The 14854-nt window shown below is 54.8% G+C and overlaps 4 protein-coding genes across 4 annotated transcripts; 3 read left to right on the forward strand and 1 right to left on the reverse strand.

The window, feature by feature from the left end:
- Positions 1-741: 741 nt before the first annotated feature.
- Positions 742-1406, forward strand: ASPACDRAFT_79054 (uncharacterized protein). Its single transcript, XM_020205312.1, has one exon. It carries the CDS (start codon positions 1016-1018, stop codon positions 1361-1363), a length of 348 nt encoding a protein of 115 aa, XP_020055455.1. The 5' UTR covers positions 742-1015; the 3' UTR covers positions 1364-1406.
- A 3484-nt stretch (positions 1407-4890) lies between these two features.
- On the forward strand, positions 4891-9739 carry ASPACDRAFT_79056 (uncharacterized protein). The gene is made up of 5 exons (XM_020205313.1): positions 4891-5220; positions 5295-8696; positions 8750-9071; positions 9125-9233; positions 9288-9739. The coding sequence occupies exons 1-5, from the start codon at positions 5096-5098 to the stop codon at positions 9524-9526; spliced, it is 4197 nt and encodes a 1398-aa protein (XP_020055456.1). The 5' UTR covers positions 4891-5095; the 3' UTR covers positions 9527-9739.
- Positions 9740-9816: 77 nt separating this feature from the next.
- Positions 9817-11566, reverse strand: ASPACDRAFT_29782 (glycoside hydrolase family 29 protein; the record flags this gene model as incomplete). The annotated part of the gene is made up of 3 exons (XM_020199663.1): positions 9817-10593; positions 10681-11158; positions 11241-11566. 3 exons carry the CDS (start codon positions 11564-11566, stop codon positions 9817-9819), a joined length of 1581 nt encoding a protein of 526 aa, XP_020055457.1.
- A 1234-nt stretch (positions 11567-12800) lies between these two features.
- ASPACDRAFT_60933 (uncharacterized protein) lies at positions 12801-14506 on the forward strand (the record flags this gene model as incomplete). The annotated part of the gene is made up of 3 exons (XM_020203609.1): positions 12801-12910; positions 12962-13512; positions 13596-14506. The coding sequence occupies 3 exons, from the start codon at positions 12801-12803 to the stop codon at positions 14504-14506; spliced, it is 1572 nt and encodes a 523-aa protein (XP_020055458.1).
- Between the last annotated feature and the right edge of the window lie 348 nt (positions 14507-14854).

Here is a 14854-nt window from a genome sequence, read left to right on the forward strand (position 1 = left end):
GAAGTTTTAAAGTCAAGAAGGTTGACGGCATGCCCGCGGTGGTCCAGACTCCAATTCGACTTGGCGGGAAGCCGAAAAGGGAAAGTAAAACGGCCTCCGTGACATCATCAGTCCCACCGACTTATTGCCCGATTGGGACACCGGCGGCCTGATCTGTCAGGCTGCCTCAAAAGTCCCGATCGATCGCGTTCTCTCCAAGCTCCAACTCATTCGTGTGCCTGCTATCAGATCAGTTCCCATCAGGCCACCTCGAGTGCATCTTCTCCTTGTTGTCTCAGAATTCTGTAGAGCGACTGCTCTCTCAGAATTGGAAATATTCTTACCGCATTGGTGCAGATGCAGACCTTCTCAATCGCGACAGGTGGGCCCGAGCTTCAGCACGAGAAAGAACTGGCAGAGCAGCAGAAACATCCCGCAGTGCATGGAGGCTGCTTGCTCAACCACCGCCAGTCGGAGGCATGCTCCGAGCAATGGCAGGCAAGTGTTTAGATGACGATCAAGCGGCAGTCCAGCCAAGCGATACGGTCAAAGCGGAATGGACCAACTCAGCCGTCCGGGTATGGTGTACATATGAGCTTTCGGATCAACAATGCCACGGGGCGATAAAAGGAAGGGAAGGCTATACCCTCGCTGTCCCCAGACGATCGGTTATAAACATGGATAGAAAAGTTGAGCCATATGGAAGGATTCATGTAGAATGGCCCTGGCCACAATTCGATTGGCCGCTACCATCATAAATGGGCTTATTTGGTGATTGTTTAGAATACAAACTTTCTCTCGTTACCCTGCAGCAGAATCGGAATGCGCTGGGGTACTAGCGATCGTGTGTATATTAAACGTCCGATCACTCGCAGTCACTCGGCTCAGCATGTGCATCGTGGGCTTCCCAAGAATTATGGTCACCATGAGCTCGGAAACCCTGATGAGCCCGGCTCTGGTCGAAGCTGTTTGTCATTGCTGATTGAACATTTCGGGCAAGCTGCAAAATTATCAAGGTAGGATGCGTGCTGGAACCATGTGGGCGATGGTATGCTTCGCCTCGGTTTGCTTCGCACTCCGAGCGAATATGCGCCGCTCAAGCCTAGAGGAAAGAATTCCATCTCTCAGCGAGGCTGATGGTGAAACATGGTATTGGCTTCCCACGAGCGCGGGAGGTTGGATACTCGTGCTGAGAGACGGAAAGGTCCTGGAGCCCCTCTGTAAATTGTGGCGGTATTGCTGTAATCATTGTGCCAGTCTTGATATGGTCCAGGTAGCATACAAGCCCCAGTTGTCTTCTCCATCCGTCACCAGTGACTCGAATACGTTAGTCCAGATCGTGTACTCCCCAATCTGGTTCCTGAGATCAAGGCCACTGAAATAGCCACGGATTCACGGTGAAGTGAGCAACACAGCATCTTCACAGTGGAATACACCACTGTTGCTTGGTTAATCTGCCCTGTTGCCACGAGGAAAGATGATCGCGCGATAATTCGCGCTCATCCGGTCAAGAAAACAGATCAATCTGTGCTTTGTCATGGCGACTGATATACTTGACGCATCTTCGATCGCTTAGGTAACTGCACTGGGTACATATAGAGTGAAGTTGTCGGTCGTGAGTCTGCAACGGTACAGCTATCGGTTACTATATTTTTTGGACTAGTGGAAGCATAGGCAGCAGAGGGACTTGCAGATATATCTCGCGACACACCAGCTAGAGTCACACAGTCGACTCTCCTTAATAGACCCACTACTCTGCGTTCTAGTGATGTGCATTCAGGCTCGAAGCTGGCTGAAAGATGAACAATGTGTGTGGGGGGATATATATATCTAGGAAAGATGGTAATGGATTCAGTGCGTTGTGTTCGGCACTGAGGGGCATAACTACGGCAAAGCCCGGGGTGCCTGGCCGATGTCCTTATTAGGCCTAGTGGCCACCACAGCCCCACCATTCAAGTGGTAGCCTAAAGAGGCTTAGTGTGATTTATGGTCCTACGTACTGGACTGTCCTCAGCTTCCATACTCTCATCTCTGTGATTCACCTCAGATCTCTTCTGCCTGTGCTCACAGACTATCGGTTGCTGATAGACAAGCCAATATGACATATCTTATCCTTTGAGTGTGGCAGATGAAACCACAAACCTTTTTATGATAATATGATATCGGAAGCAGACGATATCTCAGCGTCATCTGCAGGACGTGCTGCCCATACCTTCCTGACATCGCAATAATTCAAGCTTTGACTCCTGCAGAAAGAGCTCCGACACGCGCTCAGAGGCGACTCTCAGACGATACTAAGTACTTGACTCATGTTGTGCATCGTTGATCACATAGTGTGAATCTAGAGTTTTCCGCAATAAGACTGACCAAACCTCGGAGCCGCAGATTACACCCCTGGAGGACTTCCATTTCACTCATCATCCAGCATGCCTAGTGGCATAGTGACCGGAAAAGGCGTCTGATCATGCTGCAAACAAGCTACATACGTGCACACAATACTGCTTCACGAGCGGAGTACAGCCGATACTAGGAACTTCCGTTCGCCGAACAGAGCCGGGCTTCCGATTGCGCGGTACGAAGATGATACCAAGTGGGAACAGTAGGCAAGCGATGAACTAAGGCTGTGCGCTATATCTGCTCATACTGTTCAATTGGGGTCTTAGAGGGCGGAAGGCCACGATGCTCTCGGGACATGAAGAGTGCACGTGGCGACAACATGGCAGGCACAATCTGTGATCGGTTGTACTCGATCTGCAGGGCCGTGCAGCTAGTCTGAGCCCGGGAGACGTTGCAGTAGTTCGGTACTATTCCGGCCTCAAAATGTCCAACGTGAGGTTAGTAGAGCCAGGGCCGAGCCATTAGAGCTCTCCCCTCGGAAGGTGTCTGCTGGCGTCAAGCTCCGTACGCACGCCAAATCGCAGCCTTGGATAATGAGCTTAACCCCCATGAAGCACATGTTGATCGGTAAAGAGACTACGGTACCGGGCCTGAGCTGCATTAGCTGCTGGCTCCGTTGTTGAGAGCTTTGTAGCTTTCAATTCATAAGCCGCAACACCCGATGGCATACTTTACTGCGAACTGCTCGTGATGCAGTGGGGATCATGACGTGCAGCAAGTAAGATGGCATGCGCCTTTCCTGTCCTGCTGACGTCGGAATGCTGAGAAGCACTGTCATCTCCAGGCAACGGGCTTGATCTTGCAGATCTTACGTGCGAGCCTGCCACTCAATATATTGCGTCAACCTGGAACTTGGATAACTACATGAATTACCAATCAATCGTTCCTGCGGCCAACACTTGCCAGAGTTGCGTGGGGACCAGACGAGAAACCCGTGACGAACTCATTTAGGGCCGCCCGGATAAGTTTTCCAGCGTCCGCTATGCCAATACTATTGGTGAGGGATTAGCGGGGGAGGTTCAACATGAAGCCTACACAATCCTACTTCACAAAGAATCGATCCAGGTTGGAGAGCGGCATCTTCTATGATATCACTTGGAAGCCGAGGTTGAAGACACATAGCAAGATAAGAATTCGACACAGCACCACAGATCTGATATGTGATTGTGACGGAAGGCGAGCTGTCATCTGAGCCCTAGGGAGAGCGACGAAGCCTCCGTGAATTTGGGCAGGTAGGATGTCATCCATGAGAATGCTTTTGTGGTTGTGGTTATGAAGAAGGGCCTAGCCGTGGGCCTGGATGGTCGTCCGACGTCATTTGTTTTGGTGATACGTCACTCCCGCCGCGGCGACGCGGTACTACTCGGTTACTACTCAGTATGTATCCTGTGGGCGTTTGAACTCGACAACTGCCAGTGGGGGACTGGATCGATCTAATCCTCATGATCGACGGGTTCTTTTCTTGTTCCAGATCTTCCGGAAATGTTACTTCCACGGTGGTCCTGACCAATGCACGCCGCGCTTCCTCGATAGGGGAGGGGAAGAGCCCACACAAATGGCAGCCGTTTGAGATCCCGGGCCCAAAGCCCACTTTTGGATCGAAGGTGGTGCTGAAGCATGAAAACTCGAAGGCTGTCTCTGGATTACGAGGTCCTACCTAGATATATTTGGGTGAGGTGCTTCAATTGACGAGAGTCCGAGGATCCATGATCCCAGTGAATCAGTCCGAAGGGCAAATGAGCCTGGACCCGGCCTGAACCTGAACTAAAGCTCAGGCTGAAAGTGCCGCTTACCAGATGCGGACTTTAACTGTACTAGGCTTGTCTGGGAGATTCCTTTCGGAGTGCAATCGACCGCCTTCAATTTCGACTAATCAGTAATAGTCCGTCTACTGACTCGATTTGTTCGGATCTTTCCGGGAATGCGACTAGCCCTTAATTGTACGGGGTGGTCGCTGATCGGTGGCTTCGAATGTTCTTCGCATTTCTCCATGAATCGACAACTGCGTGTCTGTTTAAAGGCAGTCAGAGACAGTCCGCGTACCGGAAAATGTCACCATTTGTCGCTTTCCGTGGTTTCCTCCTCAGTTCAACTTGCCAGTGTGGGAGGGGGGTGCCAGTTAGGGGAGGGGGGAGGCGGGGGTGGTTACGACCCTATTTATCGTATCGGGCTGCCTTGCGTTTCGGGCCAGGCGAAGTCTGATGGATCATTTTTTTTCTCTCCAGGCGGGTCCGATGATGTCACTGGCGAGGGGCGGTTCTTCATGTTGCCTTGATTGTCCACCCAGAAGGTCTGCCCCGTGCGGGTCTCGTTCCCTTCGAGACACCCCCCAATTTGGGCATTTCGGTGGCTGCCATGACGGCATGCCCGCGCCCTCCATTCAGGGTTCCTTGCTCTTTGAAATATATAGGGTCACGCCCGGCGGCGGTACCTTGATGCAGCCTTTAGATGCTTCCCCGCACAACCAGATCCTGGGGGGGATGAGCCAATTGTACAACAGCAATGCAGCGATCTCCACGACTTCTCACCACCACTAACCTTTTGTTCAACATTGTTTGCTAAGAATCAATATCCAGCCCCTGGACGGTGAAACCCGTCGTCGGAATTGACCCGTAACCCAACTCAACCGCCCCAACCGCTACGGCGAACGTCTCGCCACCTTCGATTTTAAACCTCCCTTCCAAGTCCAGGATCCTCCCCTCCCCCTCCTTCACGCACAATGGGCGACCACAAAAATGTCGTCAAAGCCTCTGGAGATGAAGAAGGGGCGGGTGCAGAGGAACCGGGACGTCCGATAAGATTGACGTACAATGTCGAAGGGGCCCGCGAACGTGAAATGCACATGTAAGACCCGTTCTGACGGTCGCAAATCTCCTCTCCTTCACCCTCGCGACTGACGCGTTTCCTCTGCGGTACAGGTTCTACCCCTACTGGGGGATTCCCCCGGTGAAGAAACGATCCGCCAACGCGTCTCGTGATAACGTCCTCACCGTCTTCGCGCAGCTGGCGACTCTCCGGCTGAATGCCAAGCGTGCCTTGATCTCTCTCTTCGATCGAACCACCCAATACGTAGTAGCTGAAGCGACACCGCGCTACGACCTCCGCCGGCATCACAATTATCAGCAGGACTCGAACACGAAGGCGAAGTCTGGAACTTTATGGCTTGGTGTGTGCCAGATGTCTCGGGAACACATGAGGATGTGCGACCACGCGATGAAAACCTTTGTGGAGGATCCTGAGTCCATGTTTATGGTGCGCGACTTGTCCAAGGATTCCCGCTTTCAGGACCACCCCTCCGTGGTCGGACATCCGAATAACCGGTTCTACGTCTCGGTACCGATCGTGTCCCCTGGAAAGCATGTGATCGGGAATCTGGTGGTCATCGATGACAAACCTCGGGATGGACTTGTCGAAGAGGAGATTGTCTGCATACGAGACTTGGCGTTGACCGTGATTGACCACCTGCAATCCCAGCGAGCGATGCGTGAAGAATATCGCGAAGAGAAGATGGTCAAGGCCCTGGCCTTGTTCGTCAACGGCAAGTCGGACCTTGGGGAATGGGGCCAGAATCAAGATGGACGGCCAACGAAGAAGACGGGTGGTGCCCTGGTGGACATGTCAGAGGTCAAGAATCGCCTCGACGACCTCAAGGTTACTGACTCGGAGGATGACTCTAGTCAAAACAATGAGTCGGAGAAGAAACGGCAGAGTGAGACAGATCCACCGTCTGATGAGCAAAAACGGCAGCAGGATGATCCGGAAGAACAACAGGATGATACGAACCAAATGGAAGGTCAATCGGAAAAGCAAGATCAATCAGAATTACAGCAAAACGGGGTAAATTCGAAGTCCTTTGATGATCAAGATGACACCCCTATGTCTCCCAAGGGTACGAGGAGCCCATCGCCGGACGTCAGCCCATCGCCAGACAGCGGTGGTAATTCGGTGAACAGTCCGACACTCAACGGCGATACCACAGACAAGCGTCGCTCTTCGAAAAGAAACTCTGGATCTCCAGGAGAGCAGGGGTATCCTTCCCAATCCGCCCCAGGCAGCGGGGATAACTCCAAGCCTTTTGAAGATAATAACAACACTCACAAAGCCCCCAAGGAGAAAGGCTATACATTCCAACCATCCGGTAACGATCGCCAGGATGACGACACTACCCCTTCGCACAATGCAAAGCGGGGGCATAGTCCGGATTCTACTGTACATAAGTTCGGAAAGGTGGGGGACAAGCCGACCAAGAGCCCGGTAGGCTCACATGCGCAGGGACGACCAACTCGTCCGAAGCTCTCCCCTACGACAAGTCGCCTACAAGAATCGCTGGTTCCCTCCAATGTGAGGACAATTCTCAGCCGTGCTTCAAACCTGATTCATCAGGCCCTTGATGTCGAGGGAACCATGTTCCTCGATGCATCAGTCTATGCGAGACGACAGTTGATGGGCTCAACTAGCGACTTGCACGAAGATCGCAATCCTAGCCCCAGGAAGAGTTCGGGCGACAGCCAATTGACCCCTGGGAAGAGTTCGGGCGACAGCCAATTGACCTCCGGGAAGAAACCGGCCAAGGATCAGAACCTCGGATCCGCTACCCTGGTGCTCGGTCACTCGACGAACGCTGGTCTAACCCAGGACCACGAGCCGAGCGATCGACACTACGTTTCACTTTCGAGCGAATTGGTGAGTCGCATCATTGACCGCTATTCGCGCGGAAAGATCTTCCACATCGATGCGGACGGTACAATCACAATGAGTTTTGAGGGCACTGCGCTCAGCTCGGAACTCGAAACCCATGTTCGCGGAGAGGGCGCCGGTCTGGAAGGGAAGCAACCCCACGATGCAATGGTCCAGGAAGAAAACCGGGATATCAATGACCTCATCAAGGTCATGCCTGGTGCCCGGTGCATCGCGATTTTCCCTCTGTGGGATTTCCAGCGCAATCGATGGTTCGCCGTCAATGTGGTGTGGACGAGAGACCCGGGCCGAGTGTTGTCGGAGCCAAAGGACTTGACGTACATGGCGGCCTTCAGCAACAGCGTGATGGCGGAGATCTCGCGGCTAAATCTGCAGGCGGCCGACCGCGCGAAGGCCGACTTCATCTCGTCCATCTCGCACGAGTTACGCTCTCCGCTGCACGGCATCTTAGGCACACTGGAACTGCTAAATGATACGGCAACTAGTGTCACACAACGACCTTTGTTAGAGACAGTCTCCAGCTGCGGCAAAACTTTGCTTGACACCCTGAACAACCTGCTGGATTACGGCAAGATGAATGCGCTAAACGACCCCCAGGGATCCCAGAAGCAAAATGAGTCAAAGGATCAGGAAGAACGCCGTACCAGCAAATCCCAGGGACCGCCCGAGCAGGAAGAGGACCTGAGCCTTATTGTGCAGGAAGTAGTCGAAGGCTTGGTGGCGGGCCAGGACTTCTTCTGGAGAACCACCGAGACCAAGCCCGAGAAAGAAAGGAAAGCGAAGGAGAAGAAGCCTAAAGGCAATCTCAAGGATGTTATCACTATTGTCGACATCAAGTGGCAGGAGAGCTGGCTTTGCATGGTCAACCCGGGCGCCTGGCGCCGAGTTATCATGAATCTCTTTGGCAACGCCTTGAAGTATACTGAAAAAGGCTGTATTCGGCTGCGCATGGAGAACAGCAGCATGCTCCTCGAAAACGAGAAAGTCCCTGCTGTCCGGATCGTGATCACGGATTCGGGTCGCGGGATGTCCGAGGATTATATTCTGCATCACCTGTACACGGCATTCGTCCAAGAAGACACCATGTCCCCTGGACTAGGCGTGGGTGTGCACATTGTGAATCAGATCGTCAAATCTATGTCCGGTCAGATCGAGTTCAACAGTGAGCTTGGTGTTGGAACCGAAGTCAGTCTGCTGATTCCGATAAACATGATCACCGACAAACCGGCGACATCGTTGGCTTCGTCGAGGTACGAGACCCTCAAGAAGAGGTTGCACGGCCGCACTGTTGCACTGTTCACGAATACTCTCCGAGCAGATGACCTAAAAGTGAAAGCGGAGTTTGTGGATAATATCGTGACCAACCTTCGTAAAATGATCAGCGACTGGTTTGGCTTGCGGGTGTTGACGGCGGACGAGCTAGAAGGACAAACGGCCGATATCAACATCATCACCCAGGATGAGTACAGTCGAAACTACAACCCGGAGGCCACTGGAACTGGCGGCCTTTCCCCATCAGTCTCAGTCAGTGTAGGATTCCCATTGATCGTGCTGAGCGCGAACGCCACCAAGGCTGCTGATCTCCGGAGCGACCGGGACGACGTTGTCTTTTTCTACCAACCGTAAGTGACTTATGATCTATGTCTTATCCTATTGAGTGCTGACAGGTGGTTAGTGTGAGCCCCAAGAGTCTGGCCACCGCGTTCGAGACGTGCCTCGACATCAAGGAACGTTCTGGAGACAACACTCCTGCACGAATGCAGTCAACGCCATCTCCTCCTCCTGACGCTCAGATCCAGTTGCCAGAGCCTGCAATGAATGGCTCCAGTCCCCAGTCTGCCGAGACTCAAAAATCAGTCAACAAGAAAATGGCGTCTCCGCGAGACAGTCCGATGGTGGATGGTGTGGACGGTCAAGCGACCGAGCGACGGCAGCCAATGTCCGGATCCGGATCCCGCAGGGTCCTCCTCGTCGAGGACAACGCTATCAATCTCCAGGTACGGTACTTCCGCTCTCGTCCTACGCACAAGATGCTAACCTGAACCGATAGCTTCTTGAAATGGCCGTTAGAAAGTCCAAATTTCAATACCACTCGGTGTCCAACGGGCTCGAAGCGTCTGAGGCCTTTCGACGCTTGGCATTTGATGCCGTGGTGATGGGTACGAATCGTCTCCTCCCTTTGTTGAGAGGTGCATCCCACTAACAAGTAACAGACATCTCAATGCCAGTCATGAATGGGCTGGAGGCCACCCGCAAGATCCGGCAGTGGGAGCGAGCTCAGCATTTGGAGCCCACGGTCATCATCATCCTCACGGCGGGAGTGTCGCCGGATATCCAGCAAGAGGCGCGGGCTAGCGGAGTGAATCTGTTCCTGATGAAACCGATCTCGATCGCCAAGTTGCAGGGGGTTCTGCGCGACATGCCCGACGCGAAAAAGGGGGCCCTTTTCTAAGCGGGGTTAGGTCTTCCTGGACTGGAGTCGGGGGGCAGCATGGGGCGTTATCGGTCTTTGTGTGGTTGATATGCATAGCATGCATGGGAAATGATTTACCATACTACGAGTATACGATTTTTTGATGTATCAGCGACGGAGATAGGATAGACGAGACGATACCTACGGGATTTTAGTTTTCTAGCGTTGACTTGTGAATATTCAGACGGACAGAATATAATGATTCTTGGCTTACAATACAAGCATGCCTTTTCCACAAATAAGAGATCCAGCCGAGTGAAGGCCAACTTTCACGCCCGATACTCAATCTTCAACACCCAGCAATACTGCTCCCCCTCCCACGCCTCCAGCGGCACGTCAAACCTGAACGCGCCCTCAACCTTCTCCCACTGCACCTCCCAATCCCCCGCCGTGTCATCATCCCCCGTCAAAACCACCACACGATCCGCGCCCAACAAAGGCAACGGCGCCTCGACCACCACCTTCCCATCCCTCAGAACCGGCTCCTCCACCCAAAGCACATAAAACGCGTCCTCAGCCTGCGTAAACCTAACCGCCCCGGCATTCCCCTCCGCCATGACGAACCAATACCTCGTCCCAAACACCGCCTCCGCATGCCCGGCAATCCACCGCCCCGCCTCCCTGAGATTCCGCTCCTCCGCCTCGACAATCGTCCCATCCGCCCGCGGCCCCACATCCAACAAGAAATTCCCATTCTTACTCACGATATCTACGAGATCCCGCACGATGGTCGACGCATTCATGTACCCGTCCGCCGGGGTGGCGCGGTTATACCCGTAGCTGTAGGGGTCCATCCCCATGTTGGACTCCCACTTGCGGCGCTGCGCGGAGCTGAAGGTCGCGTACTCCGGGGTGTCGAAGTCGGCGGCCTGCGGGATGCCGCACCGGGAGTTGATGGCCACTTGTTTGTCCTGGTTGAAGAAGCTGGCGGCGAAGACGGCCGTCGCGTTGGCGGCGCCGCAGTCGCACCACATGATGTCCGTGCCGTAGGTGTGGGCCAGGGTCTGCATTTGCGGGAGAAGGAGGGAGTCGATGAAGTTTCCTTCCTGGACTTTTGTCATCGTGGTGTTGGTTTTGGTGCTGTTGTGAAGATCACTGGTGAGGATGATGGGCAAAGTAGTGGTGATAGTGACGTTGGGCAACGGGATCCGTCCCGTGTAGGGTTCTACCTCCCCCGTGAAGGGGTTCACGGCCGGGAGGCCGGGCCAACTCGTCGAGGTGTTCCCGGGCAGCTGGGCGAAGCCGTACGGCGCAAAGTCCGGGTTGAACCACTCGGGCAAGGAGAAATAGGTGCCGCGTTTGAGGTGCGGCTGGTGGATGGCGGCGGCCGTGAAGAGCTCCCTTACCAGATCGCGGTGCGGGCCGTAGTGTAGGCTGTTGCGGTGGGTGGTGTCGCCTGTGTCGAATAGGGCGAAGCCGTCGTGGTGCTTGGTCGTCAGGACGAAGTATTTCGCTCCGGAGGCGGCGATCAGGTCGACCCAGGCCTCTGGGGAGAAATTGGTGGCGGTGAAGTTGGCGAAGGAGTCGTCGTAGTTCCAATCTGGGCCGAAGGTACGCAGCCGGTAGGCTTCGGTGGAGGATTTGTCGGCGGCTGGGTGTGTGGTGTACCACCTTTTGTTTCTTTAGTGGGTGTTTGGAGGAGGATAGGAAGGCTGGGGTAGAGGGGATATAGGGTAGGGGATGGCCAACGTACCAGAACCATTCGGCGTAACTCTCCCACGGAGTCGAGTTGCCCCAACCAGGCACAGCGTACGGGCCCCAATGGATGAAGATCCCGAACTTGGCGTCGTCGAACCACTCGGGACTCTCGTGGCGAGCGAGGCTGGACAGGTCCGAGGTGTAGTTGGTTAATCCGAGGGAGAGATCGACGGTCTGGGTGGTCAGGATATCACCCTCGTAAGTGATCTGGATGGTGGCTGTGCCGTTGGCAGTCCCGTTGACTCCCACGTTGACTCGTTTCTGATCCCCGGGGCAGAGTCGCTTGATACGCCCGGGTTCAGCCATCGCAATGCCTGGCATCTCAAGCGTGGCTGTCAGTCCTGCGCCCGAGATGCATTCATTGCCCGGATTGTTGACCGTCAGCTCGACGATCTGGTTGCCTTGCTCCGTCCATTTCTGGGTGGACCGCACGAACTGCACCTGCGCAGCCGCCGTCGATGTCACCGGCCACAAGGACAGCGCAAAGACGTGCAGCCGACCCGTAGTGGCATTGGTCGTCACGGGGAGGGTGACAGACTGCAGGCTCCTGAGCGGGTCCAGCGCGGCGGTATACTCGAAAATGTGCGAGGTGTTGAAATTGGTGTCATTGGGCGTGTATCGATAGGGGAAGATGATCTCGCCGCGATTGATCGTCAGAAAGGCCCACCAAGGGAGACTACGCAGCTCAGACACCACGGTGGTGTTGTCGCTGTAGCTGTAGATCACGTCCCCGGAGACGGTTTCGAGCTCCACATCCGCCGAGACGAGCATCGAGGCAGACAGATACCGACCTTGGGGCACTGCGATGGACTGGCCGGCGCAGATGACATTGTCGGGCAGACCAGCCTGGCGATATCCGGGGAAAGAGTAGGTGATGCCTGTCTGCGATGAAGTGTAGCTCCCATTGATCCCCAGTACGCTGGGATCGGGATAGGACTCGTTAACTGCATTGAAGATGGCCTCCCCTGGGGATTGACCGAATGCCTTGTTGTTGAAGTATGGCTTGAGTGAGACGGGCGTAGACTGGAATTGTTAGAAAGCAGATCCACAACGATCGTCTGTGGAACATACGGAGGAATTGGTACGGGCAGCAGTAGAAGCGACCGACCCTGCCAGGGCCACCCAAAACAATGCTTCGTTCTTCATCGCGGTGATGTGGTGGAAGAATTGCACGCCGGAGGGGTTGAATTTCAACAACTGCGCCGAGCTCATGCGATATTGTTCCCCTCACCAATAATGCCACAGTGACATCGTCGCTGGAGACACGGGAACTGCCAGACCGCGCATGCGCAACGTTTATTGGAGGCGACAGACGAGCTGCAGGGGACTAAATGATGCTAAGATGGCTAGGGGCGGGGAGGGCGTCGATAACAAGAGGAGATGCAATTTAGGGCTTCGTTCCCCTCACCGATAAGCCCGTGGGCCATGATAGTGCCTCGCACGACTTCATGTTACATCGGCCGAGACGTGGGGCGAATTAGTTATCGTTCAGTAGATAAGAAGACGCAGGCGCAATTGGACTTGCCAGAGACTCTTCACTATCATACCCACCACCATGTGGTCGAGTCTGAACATTCTTGCAGCGCTGGCCTTAGTGCCATTGAGCGCTGCCTTCAACAACCCCCCCGGGGTGGATATCTGGTGTGGCAAGGCCTATCGCGCGAGGTAAGTCACCTCCACCAGTTTCTGTCGTCACACACTGACCTTCTACTGCAGTAATGCCTCATTCAATCCGGGGGGATGGTTCGAAGAGCCCTCGTACTCCGCGACGCCTCTGCTCAACCTCAAAGTCCGGCCCCGGATGAGCATCTATCTCTCCAACGACCCCGGCGGCAGTCTTTTAGTGGATACTGGCGTATCGCATCGCATCGGCGACCCCTTGCCCCTGACAGCAACAGCAAGCAGCAATCACAGCTCGCAGACCTTGCACCTACGCATTGAAATCAGCGACACAAACGGGACAGCACTCACGTCTATCACCAACTACACCCTCCCACTGGACACGCGCAACAAAGAGATTCCCATCCCAGTGCAGGACCTTTTCGCTCAACTCCAGCCGTACACCGTGACCGTCCACGCCACTCTGCCCTCGTCCAACACGACAAGCAAGAACCCAACCACCTTCACCAAAAGCACCTCACTGTACCGCCTCCCCCGACGCACCGACGGGGGCAGCGCCACGCGCATCGACAACCTGTACGGGGGATTGGCCTACCAAACCAGCACGGAAGAAAGCTGGACCTCGATCTTCCCCTACACCTACTACGGTACAGTCCACCTCCCACTGCACCTAACCCCAAGCCCCCAAGCCCCCATCCACCACCCACCCCCAACTAACAACTCCCACAAGCCCAATGGACCTTGTACTGGGACACAAGCCCCACAACCCTAACAACCTTCACCTCGCAAAAGTACAACGTAATCCACATCGTGCCGACGGGGGCCCTCTCATCAACAACAACCGCCTACCCCTGGTCCACCCTCAACCCCTACCTCGAACTGGCCGACCACACGCACCTCAAATTCCAATACGACCTCCTCTTGGACCCCACCAACACCAGCACAATGCTTACACAAGCCCAAACCCTGCACACACACCCCTCCCTCCTCCTCTGGTATCTGGCCGACGAACCCGACGGAAAAGCCACCGCCCCATCCTCCCTCACCACCGCCTACACCACCCTCAAAACCCTCGACCCATACCACCCGATCTCCCTCGCCCTCAACTGCGCCAACTTCTATTACGAAGAATACGCCTCCGCCGCCGACATAATTCTATCGGACGTGTACCCCGTCGCCACGAACACGAGCTGGAGCAGCGTGTACGACACCCCGTGTAACGCGACGTACGGCTGCTGCGGGTGCGACGACTGCGCCGGAAAGTTCGAGGATATCGCGACCCGGCTGGACACTTTCCGGGGTTTCGACGAAGTCGTGGGCTGGGAGAAGGTGCATTGGGCGGCGCCGCAGGCGTTTGGGAACGAGACGTTCTGGACGCGCTACCCGTCCGCGCGGGAGGAGGTGGTGATGAATCTGCTGGGTGTCAATCATGGGGCGATGGGGGTCGTGATGTGGGATTTTCCGACCTCCGAGGAGATCAGTGCCGTCACCGGTGAATTGGCGGAGGTGGTGACGAGTGCGGAGATCACGGGGCTTTTTGGTGGGGACGGCGAGAAGGAGGGTGGAGGTGAGTGGGGAGGGGAGGGCGAGGGTGGATGTGGCGGGGTGGGTGGATTTGAAGGCGAAGAGGGCTTTGGTTAGTGTCGTCAATCTGAAGTATGAGGATACTATCGCAGAAGTGGTGGTCGGGGGTGGGGGGGGTTGGGAGGTTAAAGCGGTCGAGAAGATGATTTGGGGAGAGGTGCAGTGGAGGGTGGAAGGGGGAAAGTTGGTCGTCGATGGGTTGGTTGGGTTGGAGGTTTCCTTGGTGATTGTGGAGCTGGTCTGAGGTTTGGTCTTACTGAAGGTATAATGACTATAGAGTCTGAAATGTTGACACTGTTGATCAGAGAATTGACAGTATTAGGATTAGACTGAGTCGAACTGCAATAGCACAAAACGTATACAAAAGTCATGGCCGTGTCATTAAGAGCATCATCTTTCGAGTCG

The sequence above is a fragment of the Aspergillus aculeatus genome, assembly GCF_001890905.1.
Source record: "Aspergillus aculeatus ATCC 16872 unplaced genomic scaffold ASPACscaffold_9, whole genome shotgun sequence".
Classification (NCBI taxonomy): Eukaryota; Fungi; Ascomycota; class Eurotiomycetes; order Eurotiales; family Aspergillaceae; genus Aspergillus; species Aspergillus aculeatus.